This window comes from Stegodyphus dumicola, chromosome 7, assembly GCF_044657685.1.
Source record: "Stegodyphus dumicola isolate Sdum_Otavi_A_Nest chromosome 7, ASM4465768v1".
Classification (NCBI taxonomy): domain Eukaryota; kingdom Metazoa; phylum Arthropoda; class Arachnida; order Araneae; family Eresidae; genus Stegodyphus; species Stegodyphus dumicola.
The window spans coordinates 75,280,964-75,300,581 of NC_140774.1; the positions used below are offsets into that span (position 1 = coordinate 75,280,964).

At 35.3% G+C, this 19,618-nt stretch overlaps 1 protein-coding gene across 2 annotated transcripts in view; it reads right to left on the reverse strand.

Annotated features, from left to right (window-relative positions):
* The window catches only part of LOC118188221 (CKLF-like MARVEL transmembrane domain-containing protein 4), a 191,424-nt gene that overhangs the window by 21,198 nt on the left and 150,608 nt on the right, over positions 1-19,618 (reverse strand). For both annotated transcript variants that reach the window (XM_085820468.1, XM_085820467.1), the window contains 2 exons: positions 16,698-16,871; positions 12,281-12,379 (listed from right to left, as the gene is read on the reverse strand). In XM_085820468.1, coding sequence (XP_085676594.1) covers positions 12,281-12,379; positions 16,698-16,871 — 273 coding nt within the window. The remainder of the gene's footprint in view (positions 1-12,280; positions 12,380-16,697; positions 16,872-19,618) is intronic.

Sequence of the window (19,618 nt, forward strand, 5' to 3'; positions counted from 1 at the left end):
CCAAATTTCGTAGCCGTGGGTCTATTAGCTTACGCGCAGCGCGAACGAAAGACACACACACAGACAGACTCTTTCTTTTATTATATGTAATAGATAAAGGTAATTATGTCACATGATCATATTTTAATTCTTGCAATATTTTTATTCCTAATATTATTCATTCAAAACATAGTATAGTGATGACTTAAAACTTTTAAATGAAAATGTTAAGAAATTTTTTCATGATAAAGTGCATTAATATAAATAGCGATACAATTAAAGTATTGTTACGAATTTGGTATTTAAAAAGCTAATGTTAGTTCAATTTTAAATTAAATGGTTTTATTTCTCGCGTAGTGCAGCGCGTGACGAATATTAAAAGAAAGCTAACCCAGAAAATTTAAAATACAAGAGCGCGTGCATTAAATAAATAAATATCTCTTTTTGATTTCGAGAAAGTACTGGAAAATTCTAGCGCATGATTTAAAATCTTATAAAAGGAGGAAAACATCTCAGTTTGTAGTTGCTGCTTAGTTTGTTGTTGTTTAGAAAACTGCTGTTGTTGATTGTAGCGAATTCGCGGATTAGCGTTCTTTAGCTGTTTTGAATTACGTTCTATTGGACATTTGAGTAGTTAAAAGATAACTACTGTGAGATATTGTAATACTGCATGATAATTTGAGAAAATTTATGCATTTTTGTGTGATAATAATAAATTTTTGTTCATTTTTCCTCGGACTAGTGCATTCATTTCATAACGAACCCGTACACACGTAACAATTTTTGGTGCCAGAAGTGGGATTTGAATGCCAATAACAAGAGCGATGGAAGAACAATTCAGGCAAATGATGACTGCATTTGCTGCTTTCCAAGAAAAGATGGAAAGCAGCAAATGCAGTCATCCAAAAAAAGATGGAAGAAGCCGTCAACTCCGTTAAAGAAGAAATTAAAAGTGAGATGAAATTGAACCAAGAATCCGTTAAGGAAGAGATGAAGGCCATTCAAGCTGGTCAATTAACTTTTAAAGACGAAATAAAAGCCCCACAAGTAAAGATTGAAGAAAGTCAATACGAAATGAAAAGAGAAATTGCCTGCATAATAGAAACCAAATTCGATGCTATTGGTGCATCGGCCGGGAAGATTTGGCTGAACAACTGGGAAGCAAACTTATCTGGACGCCGCCCTGCGTTACCCTACAGACTGTGTCCGGTGAGAAGATCGACATCGATGGAAAAGTAAATGTTAACATCACGTTTGGAAGTGCCGCTTACCATCACACGGCATATGTAGCAGAGATCACTGATTCTTGTATACTCGGATTGGACTTTCTAAGGAAATACAATTTTTCCTTGGACTTAAAAAATAACGAATTGCATTCTACATCTGAGGACATAGCGTTATTTGGAGTTAATGATGAAGAAGTTAAATCTGTTCATAAAATCATAGCACAAGACAATATCACAATACCGGCAAGAACAGAAATTTCACTTCCTGGATCCATAGCCGAAGACAGAAATTTCCGCTACGGCATCATAGAATATCCCAATAACTGTAATAGCCCAAAAGGAGTACTAGTAGCTTCAACACTCGTCAACTTATCCAGAACGGTTATCCCGGCGAGAGTCGCCAATGTAACTGAGGAGGGGAGAATTATTAAGAAAGGTGAAGTGGTTGCAGCATGTACTCCAGTAACCAGCGTTGAAAGAAAGACTAACATCCAAGAATCCGTGTCCTCAGAGAGCATTACATCGGAGTTATTGCAGAATGTGCAATTAAACGATAAAGGGAGGAATGCTGCCGATCGCGTCATTAAAGAGCTTCAAGTTGTTTTCTCCCGCTCGTCTTCTGACGTGGGTCGAACTAGTTTGACACAACATAGAATAGATACCGGCGATCATCCCCCGATCAAGCAACAATCAAGACGTCTACCGTTTGCTAAACAGGAAGAGGTGCGAACACTGTTAAAAGATATGGAAGAAGGCGATGTCATCGAGCCTTCAGTAAGTCCATGGCCATCTCCCATCGTCCTAGTCAGAAAGAAAGACGGCTCAACAAGATTTTGCGTCGATTATCGCCGGTTGAATGAGGTTACGAAGAAAGACAGTTACCCTCTTCCTAGAATTGAAGACATTCTAGACACTTTCTGGAAGCAAGTGGTTCTCAACACTTGATTTAAAGAGTGGGTTTTGGCAGGTAGAAATACAGCCTGAAGACCGAGAAAAGACGGCATTTACTGCGGGACAAGGGCTTTGGCAATTCAAGGTGATGCCGTTTGGACTGTGTAATGCGCCGGCAAAATTCGAACGTCTTATGGAGACTGTTTTGAAAGGCCTTTCCTACGAAGCCTGCCTGATATACCTGGACGACATCATCATCGTCGGAAAGAGTTTTGAAGAACATTTAGAAAATCTTAGGAAGGTGCTTCAGAAACTAAAAGAAGCCAATCTGAAGCTGAGTCCCGCTAAATGCAAATTGTTCCGAAAGGAAGTGACTTACCTGGGACATGTCATCTCTGCAGAAGGTGTGCGCACGGATCCTGATAAGGTATCAGCGGTTAAATCCTGGAAACGTCCCGAAAATGTCCATCAGCTGAGAAGCTTCCTAGGGCTTTGCACCTACTGTAGGAGATTCGTGAAGGACTTTTTTCCATCGCAAGACCCCTTCACAAGCTGACAGAGAGCAACCAAAAGTTCTTGAGGACAAAAGAATGCGAGGATGCATTTAACAACTTGAAGGAGGCTTTAACATCTGCTCCAATCCTGACGTATCCTCAGCTCGACCGACCATTTATTCTCGACACCGACGCGAGCAATGAAAGTGTCGGTGCTGTTTTGTCCCAAGAAATAGACGGCCAAGAACGTGTAGTGGCGTACTGAAGCAAGTGCCTGTCTAAACCGGAGAGGAATTATTGTGTCACCAGGAAAGAGTTGCTCGCCATAGTTAAAGCTTTAGAACAGTTCCATCACTATCTATACGGCAGAAAATTCCTGCTCCGCACCGATCATGCATCATTGACCTGGCTTTTAAATTTCAAGAATCCTGAGGGTCAAATAGCCAGGTGGATACAGAGACTGCAAGAATATGACATCACTATTGGTCATCGTAAGGGATCATCACACGGAAACGCCGACGCCCTGTCTAGAAGACCTTGCCAAGAAAGCTGCTGATATTGTTCCAGGGTGGAAGCGAAATACGAGGTGCTGACTCCGGTCGCAAGACAAATTATAACATCAACATCGGCTAATCGAGAACCGTGGAGTGATGATGAAGTCAGAAAAGACCAGCTGGAAGACCGCGACATTAAACCCATAATTGATTTAATGGAGTCATCAACCAGAAAACCTACCTGGCAGGACATTTCTATCTGTAGTCCTACAACCAAACAGTATTGGGCACTCTGGGATTCACTTCACATTCGAAACGGCGTCTTATACCGGAAATTCGAATCAGATGATGGGAAGACGTTCCGATGGCAGCTGATACTTCCAAGATCCCGCATTCCTGATGTCCTTAAAGAACTACATAACCGCCCTACGGGAGGTCACTTTGGAATAATGAAGACCTTACAGAGAGTTCGTGAGCGCTTTTACTGGAATAATGCAAAGGATGACGTGCAAAAGTGGTGCCAATCCTGCGATGCCTGTGCAGGTCGGAAAGGACCGAAGAGACGCAGCCGAGGCAAGCTGCAACGTTACAACGTAGGGGCGCCTTTTGAACGTATCGCCTTTGACATCTTGGGACCTCTGCCACGAACTGCTGATGGCAACAAATACATACTAATTGTTATTGATTACTTCACCAAGTGGCCTGAAGGGTACCCTGTTCCTGATCAAGAGGCTGTCACAGTAGCTAAGGTAATGATACAGCACTGGATTTCCAGTTTCGGAGTGCCTCTTCAGTTACATTCCGATCAGGGAAGGAATTTTGCCTCGGCAGTAATCAAAGAACTATGCAAACTACTCGGCATTGACAAAACTCAAACGATGCCATTGCATCCCCAATCGGACGGCATTGTAGAGAGGTTCAATAGAACCATCCTTAATAACCTCTCATTAGTGGTTTCCAACAGGACTGGGACCAACAGGACTGGGAGAAGGACCTTTCCAACAGGACCAACAGGACTGGGAGAAGAAATTACCACTCTTTTTACTGGCTTACCGCAGTGCTGTCCACGAGAATACCGGCTATTCTCCATCACAGATGCTCTTCGGTCGTGATCTTCGTCTGCCTTGTGATCTACTGTTTGGTCGCCCTCCGGATGCTCCTTCTTCGTCTGAGGAATATATTCAAGATCTCAAGGCCCGGTTTGAAGTGATGCAAAACTTTGCACGAGAGCGAGTCAACTTGGCGACGGAGAAGATGAAGACCCGATACGACACAAGAGCTACTGAACATCAATTCCACGAAGGAGACAAGGTGTGGTTGTGGAATCCGACTCGACGGAAAGGACTTTGTCCGAAATTACAGTCACCTTGGGATGGCCCGTACACAGTCCTAAACAGGCTGAATGACGTCGTGGTTCGGATTCGTAAGTCTTCGAACTCTAAACCTAAAGTCGTTCATTACGACAGGTTAGCTCATTACTATGGCCATAGTACATAATGTAAATAATTGTAAATAGTATAAGACCATGGTCCATTTTGTTTTTAAATATGTATTTTCTATTTGATTTGTATTTTGTATTTGATTTGTATTTGATAGCATTTGATTTGTTTTATTTATTGCATTTATTGTTCATGTTGTTTATTATTGTAATGTAATGCTTATTAGTGCATTTATGCCACAGTTGTAAGTTTAGCTTCCTGTCCATGGATTGTACTGCCCGGGACGTGCAGTCCTTGGGAAGGGGGCAGTGTTACGAAGTTGGTATTTAGAAAGCTAATGTTAGTTCAGTTATAAATTAAATGGTTTTATTTCTCGCGTAGTGCAGCGCGTGACGAATATTAAAAGAAAGCTAACCCAGAAAATTTAAAATACAAGAGCGCGTGCATTAAATAAATAAATATCTCTTTTTGATTTCGAGAAAGTACTGGAAAATTCTAGCGCATGATTTTAAAATCTTATAAAAGGAGGAAAACATCTCAGTTTGTAGTTGCTGCTTAGTTTGTTGTTGTTTAGAAAACTGCTGTTGTTGATTGTAGCGAATTCGCGGATTAGCGTTCTTTAGCTGTTTTGAATTACGTTCTATTGGACATTTGAGTAGTTAAAAGATAACTACTGTGAGATATTGTTATACTGCATGATAATTTGAGAAAACTTAAGCTTTTTTGTTGTGATAATAATAAATTTTTGTTCATTTTTCCTCGGACTTGTGCATTCATTTCATAACGAACCCGTACGCACGCAACAGTATTATACTGACTGCCAAGCTCTTTTATAATTTACATTTTCTTGCTTTTAACGAAGCAGAATTGACAATAATTGTGTCAATGTTTGCTCAATACTTAATTCATTTTATATGCAGTGGAAAGTCATGTTTGATCTTTTCTGTTAAACCAAGAGAAGATTTTGTATAATTTTGTATTATTTTAAGTTTGATAAAGTTTCCTTCTCTCGAACAGCATTAAATGGGAACTCGAACAGCATCAAATGGAAAAGTGTTCTTAACCCAATTTACAAATTCGAATATAACTGAATAAAGCTCCATTCATGAATTGTCTTTAAAAAATATAATTCTGATTTGGTGACCAGAATTAATGAAACAGTGTATCCTCTAAAATTAGGTAATCTCTGTTAAATCTTCTGTACCATTTTTATAAGTTGAATATTTAAGTTATTAGTTGTGTTTTTTAAAATTCTTAAATCCAATGACATTAAATTTTCACCAGTTAGAAATCGGAAACTGTAACGTTAAAATTTTCTCACCTACATTTTACTTGCTGTGAGATAAAAAAAAATCCTTTTTTTTTATTTCAGTTATGGATATACATTTTTATGAAAAATCAGTTACTTTTACCAAATGATTTTTGACAGTTTAATTTATTAACTTTTCTTCTCCTCTTCTTTTTATATTTGATTAATATATTCATATTCAGAACTACTTTTGAGCATTCTCAAAAATATTTTCTGTCATTTTCTGTAAAAGAAAAGATAATCTTTTAGTTCTGTTTGCTTAACTCAGTAAGGCAAAGCAAACGAGGAACTTTTGCTTAACGGGGGGGGGGATTGTTTTCGTCAAGGGTTTTTTAAGAGATTCGTATTTAGGTCAAAGATGGGAAAAACCAGATACAACCATGCAATCACGTGTTCGAGGTTAATCCCTTCATAAAGTGAGCAACTTAATGTGAAATTATAGTTTTTGATTACAAGGCTATTTACCTTTTCTGTCTCTTGCAGCATTAAATCCTGTGCCGATAATACATATAAAATTTTAAACTGATTTGTTTCAAGAGGCTGCTAGTTTCAATCCATTGCAAGCATTTAAATAACTTTAAGTGTGAATCCTTAAATAAATTTGATATATTAACATAAAACGAATTAATGGTAGCTGGCTAAAAATACATAAAATGCGCTGTAATAGTTTCTCCTCACATCAAACAGTAAATGATTTCGAGTTGCTAAATAGCTAAGTAAATTTTTGATTTGGTTTGATTAATTGATTTAGGAAAAGCACACTATTGTCTGCCTAACATAAGGGGTGGCGTTTTGAAGGGACTCACCTTTTTTTTTCTTAATTTATGTCACCCATGGAAAAACGAAAATGCACATTCAGCCCGGTCATTCAGACGTCATGAGACGTCATGACCGATACTTATCGATATTAGAGATATTTCGGTATTAGCAAAAATCTGTGTTTTTGCAACCTCTAATACGGGTTACATTAGAATTACCGGAATATTTCTATAACAAATTCAAAGATTGAAATCCTTTTTATTTCTTTGATGATGAACAATTCAAAATAATGCAGGAAAAGAGAAGACTCCTTTTGCCTTATCTGTTTACATTCTGGTATTAACATAAAATTAAACTAAGATACCGATTCGGCTAATCTGTCTAGCAAAAACTGTATTTATTCCGTAAGCAACTGCAAATGAAATTAATTATACAGTTCTTAGAGAAATTAAATGCAAACACAAGACAAAACAAAACAAATCTGAAAGATTTCAGATTACAGAAATAAAAACGAAAAAATATATAATGCTTTTAATGAGCCCAGATAGGGTGATTTCATAAAAATATTGAATATTTCTAATTAGGTATCTCATGATTTGAACATATGTTTTTTAGATCAATCACATTAAAAAGTAGAGAAAAGATTCTTAAGAACTGTAGTTATTGCTTTTAAATCGCTTAATTTATTATTGAGTAACTTTCCAGATTAAATTTGATAGTATCTTGCGCTTTACTGAATGGCAACACGCTGGCACGTGAATGATAAAAATATTTTATTTTCACCCGCGGCAACACGTTGCTTTCATAGAACAGAAAAAACTGAAAGAATGGCAACGGCCTCACACGCTGGAAGTAAAAATGTTTTATTTCGAACAGTGTTGCCACTACTCGCTTTCAGTTCGTTGAGTTTCTTAATCGAAAATTAATTAAAGTTTTGAAAAATATAAAATAAATAATAAAACAAATTGGAAATTCAAAATTCGGGCTTCTAAGTGCATATATTCGGGTGGACAGCTTCGTTATTCAAAGGTTGATACCGTTGTTTTATTATTGGTAGAAACCGTTTTTTTTTTCACAGTGCGAGGAACATATATACATACATGCAGATTCTTCATTATTTAACTTCTTTAAAAATAATGCAAAGGGATGATATCTGTTGGCAAGAATTAGAAAAGTGATTCACCGTTTATAGTGAGCCAACGAAAAAAAAAAAAAAAAAAAAAAAAAAAACACCTAATTTCGAGTTTCGAGACTAATATCTCCCTTTGTGCTAAAAAAGAAACAAAAATCTTAACTATATGTCTCTTTGAAGAGCAAACTTAAAACGAAAATGTGACAAGGCAGACGTTTTTAAGAAGAATTAACCAGAAACTGAAAATACAGTATAATCCACATGCTACATTTTCAGATTTCATTGTTTGATCTTTTGCCATTCCAAACCATTTTTGACTAAATTTGAAGTTATGCAAAACCTGCAAGTTGATTGCCTAGAGTTCATTTCAGCAAGACAGCATCTGTCCTCATGTCTGCTGAAATGAACTGTAGTCAATCAAAGTACTTTCTAAATGCATTTCGCGTATTTTGGAAAACATGTTATGGCGAAGTTACACTAATCTGAACTTTAGTATAGTAGTATTATTTTATAGTAGTATTTTTTACAGTAAAAGCTATAAATCAGATTAAGTGTATACAGCATAAAATCACTAATGTTGGCGCCATGGCATTTCCTAGACAAGTTCAGTTCATGTACTTCGTTAACTTAAGTCAACGTCAGTACTTTAGTTCCAGCAATAAAATTTAATGTTAAAAAACAGTGCATTACAGTACTATGAAACTGTAGCACTTTTGAGAATAAATTAATGCCACTTTATTTTAATACAGATGGATCATTTATAATAAAAATTTTCTTACTTGGAATAATGGAAGATATGCTGTAAAATATGTCAATTGAAAATTCTGATTACAAGAAAGTAATAACTCAGTTAATTTATATTTAAATAATCTTGCTCCTAATTATGCAAACATTATGCTGTATCGAATACAAATTGAGATATGCCACTCTGGAACCGAGAAGATAGATACGAAAGACAGTTAATAAGAATCAAGAGTTGACCTTATGATGCTGAGAAGGAAAGCGATATAAAAAATATAATGCTTTTAAATTATCGTACAAATGCTAGCAAAATTTCATTACTTTAAATGAGAAATTTTAAAGTATGGTTCTTGATGTATTTCCAAATCGAAATTTAACAGTCGCAACTTCTTTTTCTTAATGATTTTCCAACATTTTATACCCAATTTGACATTCCCTGGCTTCCTTACTTCACTCTTATCTGGGCTTATAATACAATTTTTTTTATTATTAATGTTTCAGTTTTTAAGTTGAAACTTGAAGAAAGCTTTTTTTATTAAATGCGTTTTTGTGATTTATAAAATCAGTAATTTGTAGAAAATTTGTAGCTGCTATAAGGAATGATAATTTTGTTAAGGATAGATTATCAGCCTATAATACGCTCCAAAAACAAATATAAAACATCACCGAAAAAACGCTACAATAGCTCTAAATAATGCTGACAGATGTTGTTTATTGAACATTTCATCTTCCTGGTACCTTGAAGACAATAACGATCGAAAGAAGAAAACGGGAAGAAAACGGGATCGCTCAAATCTCGTCAAATATATCAAACAGAGCAACTCCACAAGAAATATACCTCAGGAGTCCACCCATTATTTAGTAAAATCTTCAATCAAGATTGGGTCTGCCTTTCAGAAAAGAAGCTTATGACGTGTTTTTGGCATCAGAACTTTGATCGTAAACTCATACTTGAAACCGAAAACAGAACAGAATGAACAAAAGAATATTTAACCACTAGAGGTCTTGTTGCGTGATACAGCTAACTGCTGATATTGGAATCTGTAAATCTGAGTACCTTTCATCGTGTCAGTGATTTCGTCAGAAGTAAGACTATTCTAACGGAGTATCAATTTGGATTTGTGGTTGGCTATTTCATTTGCAACGAGTATAGCTTAGGATAATTGAAGAAATAAGGAGGATTTTCATTCATAAGAAAACAAATGATGGTTTTCTCGATGAGGTTTTTTGCATAAATTAAAAACCTCATAGAGAAGAATTTTCAAACTCTCTCACCCAAAATAATTACAGATTATCGAACGGGATATTTAAAACAAAATACAGAAGCGTACCCAGATGCAGCATTTGTCAAGGCTGTAGTGACATAATAGCTGTCAAGGCTGTAAGCATAAAATTCTATTTCGAGTCTGATTCTCTTTAATTTTTATATCAGGATTTCCTCTAGAAAATTCTCCAGCCTGGCATCCCTATCTTGAGGTCCCAGTGTGCTTTTCACTCTAAAGCTGTAGATAGTAAATAACAACGACGGACCAGTCTATATAATTTTCCAGTATATTATCATGTTAACATAAGGGCGTTCACTTTTAACTTAATACAAACTCAATAATAAACATTTAGAATTCTAGAAATAAGGGCAGATTTTCCCGCTACGAAATGAGACAATTTGTCCTTTCATCTACCTGTCATAGAAGTACAATTAATGAATGAATTAAATATATTTTTAAATCCGTTTCAAATTCTGCCTATTGTTGCAATTTTATTTTTGTTAAATATTATAGTCATTATTTTGTATGTCTGATTTATCAAGTAAATCATAAATAAACTATCGTTTGATCTCGTTCAATTAACTTTTTAAGTGGATGTCTACGCTGAAAAATGAAAAGCTCATGCAGTGGCCGGACAGTCACAATTCAGATAATCCAATACAATCCAATCAAAGACTTCGCAAACGGTAGGAAAAGTAGAAAGTATACTGTTAACGCAGTATTGCCTATCAGCTGCTTTATTTTTATAAAGACCAATGATAGTGTTCCGAGATTCTCTTACCTAAGCAGAGCATTGATATTCAATGCGGAGGTTGCAGAAATCAACGTAAGCAAGAATTAAATCATTCTCTTCAGAAGGCATTAACTTTATAAGCAATATGATTTAGAATAGCATGTCACATTCGCTGCCCGCGATCCGCATGCAGCCTTTGACTGATTTTTTTTTCTGCAGCCGTCCGTTCATTTCGAGAAATAAACAAAAATGATATAACTGTAATATATTAATAAAAGCTGGAATGGGGCATGTATACAGTCTTGGCTATTAAGAGAAACTCTTGAACTGTTCTCTTCACAAAAATATTTTCTCAACCAACCTTGAGAAATCTAAGTGCATTTAGAGATGTTAAATTAACATAAATTTAGTGTAACTCAACTCTAAACACAGAATTTCAATGAAGTGGGCATTCCCTAATTTTACAAATATTTGCTTTAAGAATGCTGTAAACTTTGCATGCTACAGAATTTTCATATTTGATAGTATGTACCAGTGTGAACAGCTTTTCTTACAGATGAAGATGAACAAATTCTCAGTGAGATCTAAGTCAACAGACATCCATTTAACTTCTACAGTTTGCCTCCAGACATCCGAAAGCTTCTTGCTGGTAAAAGATGCCAGGTGTCAGAAAAAGAGCAATTGGTATTATCCCCTATCCGAGTTTCTTTACGATCCTTGTACTCTTTTATAAAGAAGTACATTTTATTAGGGAAGATCTGATGTGTTTACTCGTTTTTTCCCTCGACATCATTAAGTATGAAAATGGCCTTTTGTTTCATGCTGCGCACAGTATTGTATTCTGATTACTGTTTGGTCCCCTTGAGATGCGGAATTATATCTGCTTTAGATAAATAATCGGGTACTTCTCCATGCTGCCAGTGAAATCTCGGAATGTTCCTAACTGGAAGTATATGCTTTCAGGCTCAGATTCGATTAGCTCTTCCTCTACATTTGTAATGTATAGGAAAAGCTAATTTGCTGTCAATGTTGCAATATTCTACTACGCATCGAAATTCGGCTATCATTCCAAATCTTTATAAAAATATGGTCAGTTTTTGTCAATGATTCTTTGTTTTGAATTTTAACAATTTTAGCAGCAAAAACGCATAGAAAATACTTAAATACTTGCAAGTTTTCAAAAGAGGATTCATTGGGTATTTCTTAATATCCCCTGGGTTTTAAAGAACAATAAAATTCATAAGGATATAAAGTTCAAATGTACGGTTATCTTTATTTTAGGATGTTGATTTGTTTTTTGGTTGTAGGTAATTTTTCCTTAGAAATTATTAAACGTTAAAGAGACACGATCCGTGAGAGTATTAGATGTATCTTCAAGTAATTTAGAACTATTGCTCTGTATAGTAATTATCAAAAAAAGCTTTTCAGCAATGCCCTGCTCTTTAATTTTTCATATATGCATATCTTTAAGCAATGCTAAAAATACCACTCAGTGTGCTGCGACTTGTCTAATAAATTATGACCTATAATCAACTGCACAATTAAACTGCTTATTTTTCGCCCTGGAGTATGCCATTATTTCTGTAATGAATGTAACAGTTCAATAATGAATGGGTATTTTCCTGAACAGCAAGTCGAAAAATACTAAAAGAGCAATCATATCATCAGATAATAAAGTATGAGTTTATCTTATGCATAAAAAAAGCATATTTGCTAAATATTTGATGAATGATTAGTTTTCATAAAGTTTTCTATGTCTTTTAAAACATGGAATTTTGCAACAAGATATTAAAAAAAAATAATTCAGGAAAACCTTACCCCGGCTGCAGCCCAAGCGTCATCTCTACCACCTTTGACAGCAACTACTAAAGCTGCGATCATGTAAAAGAGGGTCCATGTGGCCCCGTACAGAAGTTCCTAAAATAGAAAAAGCGTAATTATTTAACGACCTCTGTTGCAAAGAGTTTGATATTCGCGTATATTTGAGGATCACATTTGTCAGTAGCAAAGACAATATTTTATTCAGATATGTTAGTCATAATTTATGCAGGTATTTGAGCCATAATACAAACATAATCAGTGATTCCTTAATTCCTCTCTTAGTTATATGTTTCAAGTTGTTAAGATAACGCAGGGTTGAATGCCAGAATTCCTTTCATGTTATTAATCCATTAGCGATGTACTAATGGAAAAATACAATAATTAAATAATATAATATGACTATGATTTGAACTAATTGGGATCATATGCCATCCACATAATCAGAAAATTTGGGTAATTGGATCATCTTTTCTTTCTTCTATCCACATACGTATTTATTACACATTGAAAATGAGGGAAATTTTTTATTTCACTTTTAGAGTTTTACTAACTTAAAAATAATATTTATAGTTTCATAAAATAAAACGGAAAGTACACTACTTTCCAAAAATTAATTTTGAAATAATTACTATTTTATTTGCTTAAGCTTAGCGAGCTATAACTTTAAACCTTCTGCGCAGTTACAGGTAATAGCACAACTGTGAACCAGTTGATTACGGTAAATCACTCGAGGGTTATCTGCTTAAGGGGAGGGATGCCTTCGTAGAGGACTTTCTAAGGGAAACTGGCTTGTATACTCGTTACATATGGGTAAAAACACGAAAATGCCCATGCACCCAGATTCATACCTCAGTTTGAATAAACAGTATTCAGCGACTTTACCTCTCTGCCGCTGGTAGGCCGGTAATAGCACGAACGATACCTTCTATGCAGGACAGGACTTGAATAAGTGTACAAGACACTAGGACTTTGTATCATGTGGTGATGCAAGTTGTTATTGTTGTTGTTATTTCAAGGGTTGAGAAAACCCGCTCTTTCCTGGCCGAAACAGTTTCAGCCATCAGGCCATAACAGGGGCCAACCCAGCATACAATAAGGGAGAACAGCGAGCCAGCCATGTTCCATCAAATTATACAATCAAATCAAAGTACCTATCGCTATTACCTTTTTTACTTTACAAAATTGACCATTTTCATTTTCTCGAAGATCAAATTTCTTAAAATATTCTGAGAATTGTCCGTGAGCAGTAATAATTTGGTTTATGTCTCAAAAGTCTGATATAACCGTTATTTTTTTTCCAGACGATTCCCAATTTTCTTTCTATTCCACAGATTATTTCCATTTTCACAATATTTAACAACTTTCTTTTTGAATACAACACTTCAATATCTTTCTTTCTTAGGCCTTGAACAGCTTCCTTTGCTAGCGTGTCCGCCCTATCATTACCAATACAGTAGACTCCCGATTATCCGCGCCTGCCGCACAAAGGTTTTTTTTTACAAGCGTAAAGCAAAGAAAATAAAAATGTTCACAAAACTGAGCGAAACGTTAAATTTGCTAACATCGTGCTTTGCAAAAATATCCCAGGCCTTCTCAGAACCTTCCCCTTGTCCCCTCTGATGAGTAAGTGATTTCTTACTCACCCTTGCAGTGCCCGCTCCACCGCTCTCTCTCTCTCGTCTTAATCTTACTGACACGTCCACTTCCTCCCACTCGCCATTGTGAGTTTAAGCCTGATAGTGTTTGCGAACCGGTCCGAGTTAATTTCTTATCTTTTATTGTGTTCAGTGCTTGTGCTTTTTGGTTTTGTGTTTTTCGTTACCGATTTAAAATGTCAAGAAAACGAAAGAAGGTTGTGTTGACGATTGGGCAAAAACTAGAATTAATTTCCAAAGTAGCAAACTGCGCTAAAAGGCAGCAGATGGAACTGGATTACGGAATCGCGGAAACAACAGTGCGTGACCTTCTAAAGCAAAAAGACAAATTGGTGAACTTTGCATGAATGTCGGACAGTGCTTCCGCAATGAAAATGCAAAAAACTATGAAGGGTTCTACCTTTGATGAGCTACACACGGCTGACATAGTGGTTAGCTCAAGTTCGAAAAGAGGGTACTCCTGTAAATGGTCCTATTATTGCGTCGAAGGCAAAAATCTTTTTTGAGTTGTTAGCCTGAAAGGAAATTTTGATGCGTCTTCTGGCTGGTTGACTCGTTTTAAGCAGCGACATGGAATTCGAGAAATTGGACTTCATGGGGAGAAACTTAATGGTGACCAACAAGCAGCCGACGATTTCCACCATGAATTTGAAGAATTTGTTTTAAAAGAAGAGCTATCTTTCGAACAAATTTACAATGCCGACGAATCGGGACTTTTGTGGAAATGTCTTCCCACTCGCACTTTAGCATTTGAAAATGAAAGTAAAGCGGCGGGTTATAAAAGCATCAAGGAAAGGATCACTATCATGTCTTGCAGTAATGCTACCGGTGGACATAAACTTAGACTTGTTGTCATTAGAAAGTCAAAAAACCGAGGTCTTTCAAAGGCACAAGGATAGAAAATTTGCCCGTTGATTACTTTAACTTAAAAAAAAGGATGGATGAACCGAAACATTTTTCAAGAATGGTACGAAAACATCTTTGTTCCTCAAGTGCGTAAACATCTTAAATCGAAAACCCTGCCTGAAAAAGCTGTGCTATTGATCGACAACGTACCTTCTCACCCAGCAACAAGCATGATAAAGTCTTTTGATGGACAAATGTTTGCAAAGTTTCTCCTTCCAAACGTTACTGCGCTAATCCAACCCATGGAACAAGGAGTCATTGCAACAATGAAGAGAACATACGGAACCAAGCTGCTAATGACCAAAATTGAAGTTATGATCTGAAAGAGTTTTGGAAACACTACACAATCTTGGACAGCATCTATCCTGCATATTGCATCTGCATGGGACTCAGTGAAACAGTTAACCCTCATAAAATCATGGAGAAAACTCATGCCTAATGTTGAAGCCAACAACAACCTAACCCCTTTGAGTTGTGAAGAAGAGAATGAAGATGTAGACACGCCCACGGCAACTCTTCCCGATATGGTGAAAACAGTTCCGTGTGGTGAGAATGTCGATGCTGAAAACATTAACGAGTGATTGGAGTGTGACGTCAACGAACCTGGTTTCGAACGCTTGACAGATAACGAAATTGTGAAGAAAGCAAGGGGAGAGACCGAGAATGAAGGACAGCGAAGTGAAGGCGAAGAAGAGCCCACTGTGCAGATGCGGAAGACTCACGAAGCAGCTTTGCAACAAGTCGACGGACTGCTGAGCTGTTTGGAAGAACAAGACGACGCGGAGTTCGCCGAGAAACTTATGCTACGAAAAATGCAATCTCGGATCAAGAGAAAATGCTTCCAAAGCAAGAAGCAAACTCAAATGACTGATTTCTTCTAAAAGGTGTAGTTTTACAGTTACGCTTTTGTAATTACATAATACACTACAGTATTGAAACAGTACATATGTATTAATTTTTCTGTGTATCCTTGACGCCTCTCGCAAGTACACAAAGCACTTTTCTGTTTTCATTAACAAAATGCATTTTAGGTTAGTTTTGAGTGACATACTAAGATATTAAGCGTTGGTTAAACATTTTCTGCTGTTTATTTTACGTTTTATTGTATATAAAACGATTTTTCAAAGTCCTATACTCGTTTTTAGCTTTTTTTCGGATTATCCGGGATTTTTGTTATCCGCGGCGGCCGCGCCACGCAATTCCGCGGATAATCGGGAGTGTACTGTATATCCAACATGAGCCTTGACCCAGTGTAAATTTATATTATGTATATCAGCCAGAAGTTTGAAATCATTTTAAAATTGGTTTATTAATAATGCAGGTACTGTCTTACGATGCTACAGTTCCAGTGAAATATCCTTCGTATTATCTTGAAGTAGTTGAACTATCGGTATTCTAATACTTAACAGTGCCTCTCTGTTCTAATATTTTACAATGCCTTCAAGGGCACTTCTGGCACATTTGATAGCATGAGTACTGCGCTGCTAATCATTTACATGTCCTGCCATCATCTTTAGGCCATATTTGTTTATCTTGCAAAATTGTAATTAATAATTATATCTTTATTTTACGAACTTTCGCTCAACAAATTAATAACAGGAATTAATTAGTTTTCAAAGCAATCCTGCACGAATTTATATTCGAAAGAACGCGAAAATATTATTTTATCTCCCTAAGTTAAATTGTACGTTTGATTTAATAAATGAAGAAAGTGAATTTTTAGGTGGTTCATAAAAAATAACTTTTCGTGCATTGTAACACATCAAGGTGCTCAAATATATAGGAAGGAATAAAGAAATTTACAAGTTTTCTAACCGTTACAGATTAACGGTCAGCGATACGACGTTACTTACGATTGCGAGCCAAGGGACGAACTTCAGTTTTTCAATGATGTGGAAAAAATAGAAAACCAACAGTAAAAGAGTGACGGTGAGTCCCGTCGAAGCGACGAAGTTGAACCAGTTGCTGTTAGAACACCAACTGCACGATGATACCATGATGCAGATCATGCCTATAATGTTATTCACCTGGAAAGAGACGTAAGAGGCAAATAATAAATAGTAGTGTTTTTTTTATTTACATAATAGTAAGAGTTCATAAGAAATGTTTTAACACTATTTCTTTTGGAAATTATGAGAGCTATCACATTCTTAAGTTAGTTAATACACTGTTTTATTATTTGAACTATAATGACACGTTCACTTTTTAGCTTTCATCAGAAGGTAAATGAGATACATACATATAAGAACTGAGTTCTTTGGCAGCCACTCTGATTGTTGTGGAGACCAAGCTATTTTAATTAACAAGTAGTTCCCCAAAACGTGAATTAGTAACCAATTCTGTTAAGTAGCTCCATTTTTACCGAGTTTCTCTTTCATTAAAAAATATTATTCCGTTTTTCTATGCATTAAATTTCAAAGATCTGAAGATATATGTTGATAAAATACAAATAAAGTCTTTATAAAAAATATAAAGTAAAACGCAAAGTAAAGATAAATTCTTCTAAATAAAGCCCTGAGAAAAGGTAGATTATGAGACCGTATGAAAGAGACAGTTACGTAATCATAATGATACAGAGGGTGTTCACACATTTTTGTAACGATTTTGACTTTTAATAAAATTTAGTTATCGTCTCCACCATTAAACATTTTCTTTTCTTTAAAACGTCGCTGAAAAATAAACAGTGGATCGAAAGCTATATAGCTATATTTTTGAGCTGTCCGAAGAGAAATACTCTTATTCAACTATTATAAAAAGATGTGAAAAGAATAGTTTTTAATATTTCTACACGTAAAATAAGTGAAATAATTAATATGAAAGAAAAAAAAAGCATTAACATTTACATCTGACTGGGAAAAGGCAGAACATGCATACCCAACAAACGTCCGCCCAGCTCTTATAAATCTGAAGTCGCATCTCATGTTTTAAAGTAAAATCTGGCCCTCCAAAGAGGTATTGCGAAATCTTTAAATATCTCTGTAGGAACTGTGAAAAAAGTTATAAAATCTGATTAAAAGCTAATCAAAACAAAAAAACACATGATGTTCATCGCCTAACACCGAAACATGATTCTCCATGTAAGACTATGTGAAGATTGCTGTATGAAAATTATTTGTCAGGTGAGAAATGGAAATATATTATTACAATTGATGAAGCTTGGATATACTTATCTCATTGCAATAAAAAAAAACATCGATTTACTACCGAAAGACAGGAGAAAAGACTTAATATGTATGTTCAGAGAAAACAAGGAAAATTTTTCTAACGATTTTATGGTTATTGCTGGATTCTCTTATAACGGAAAACTTAATGAAAGTAGAAAAAAATGTCAAAATTAATTCGGATTACTATCAGAAATAATCAGAAATGTCTTAACACCTATTTTTAAGGAACAAATTCCATCTCTTTATCCAAACAATCTTCACTGTGTCCAGTTCCTGTTGGCACTTCATCAGGATAAGGATCAGTTCATTCTTATCCTGATGAAGTTCCATCAGGATAAGGCTTTAAGTCATATTTCTAAATCTACTGCTCTATTTTTTTTTTGAAAAAATGAGAAATGAAACCGGAATTGAAGCTATTCCCTTAAATGCATCCCACTCAAGTCCTCTGATGTGTCTCCTATGGATTTTAAAAATAAGTTCTTTATATAATCTGCATCCCTAAACACTGGATAGACTCTGGAAGATTGTGAAGGAGGAGTGGAATAAAATCAACCTTAATGTTTTAAGAAAAGGAGAATAATCTTGGAAATCAAGATGTAATATGATAGTTTAACAAAAGGGCTATCATACTGAATGTATTAGAGAATAAAATTCTAGGGTTTCTTTGTATATAAATCTTGGAGAACTCGTTACAAAAATGTGTAAACAACCTCTATATATGAAGATAATTAATCAGAAGATAAGTCTTAAAAAATTCTGTCCCAACGTAATATATGGCTTAAGTATTAAAATATATTGAATTATTTGCAATAATACTTCAAAGGTTCATAGTTATCAGTTTGATATATTGTAAATTAAATGTACTGTAAATCACACAACTTATGCTATTAAAAAATGAAATAGCATTTAAATTATTACAAATATTACAAATTATTACAAATTCCAAATTATTCTCCTTTTCTTAAAACATTAAGGTTGATTTTATTCCACTCCTCCTTCACAATCTTCCAGAGTCTATCCAGTGTTTAGGGATGCAGCTTATATAAAGAGCTTATTTTTAAAATCCATAGGAGACACATCAGAGGACTTGAGTGGGATGCATTTAAGGGAATAGCTTCAATTCCGGTTTCATTTCTCATTTTTTCAAAAAAAAAAAAAAAAAAATAGAGCAGTAGAATTAGAAATATGACTTAAAGCCTTCATCAGGATAAGAATGAACTGATCCTTATCCTGATGAAGTGCCAACAGGAACTTGACACAGTGAAGATTGTTTGGATAAAGAGATGGAATTTGTTCCTTAAAAATAGGTGTTAAAACATTTCTGATTATTTCTGATAGTAATCCGAATTAATTTTGACATTTTTTTCTACTTTCATTAAGTTTTCCGTTATAAGAGAATCCAGCAATAACCATAAAATCGTTAGAAAAATTTTCCTTGTTTTCTCTGAACCTACATATTAAGTCTTTTCTCCTGTCTTTCGGTAGTAAATCGATGTTTTTTTTTATTGCAATGAGATAAGTATATCCAAGCTTCATCAATTGTAATAATATATTTCCATTTCTCACCTGACAAATAATTTTCATTTTTCAGTTTCTTAAGCAGCTATAAC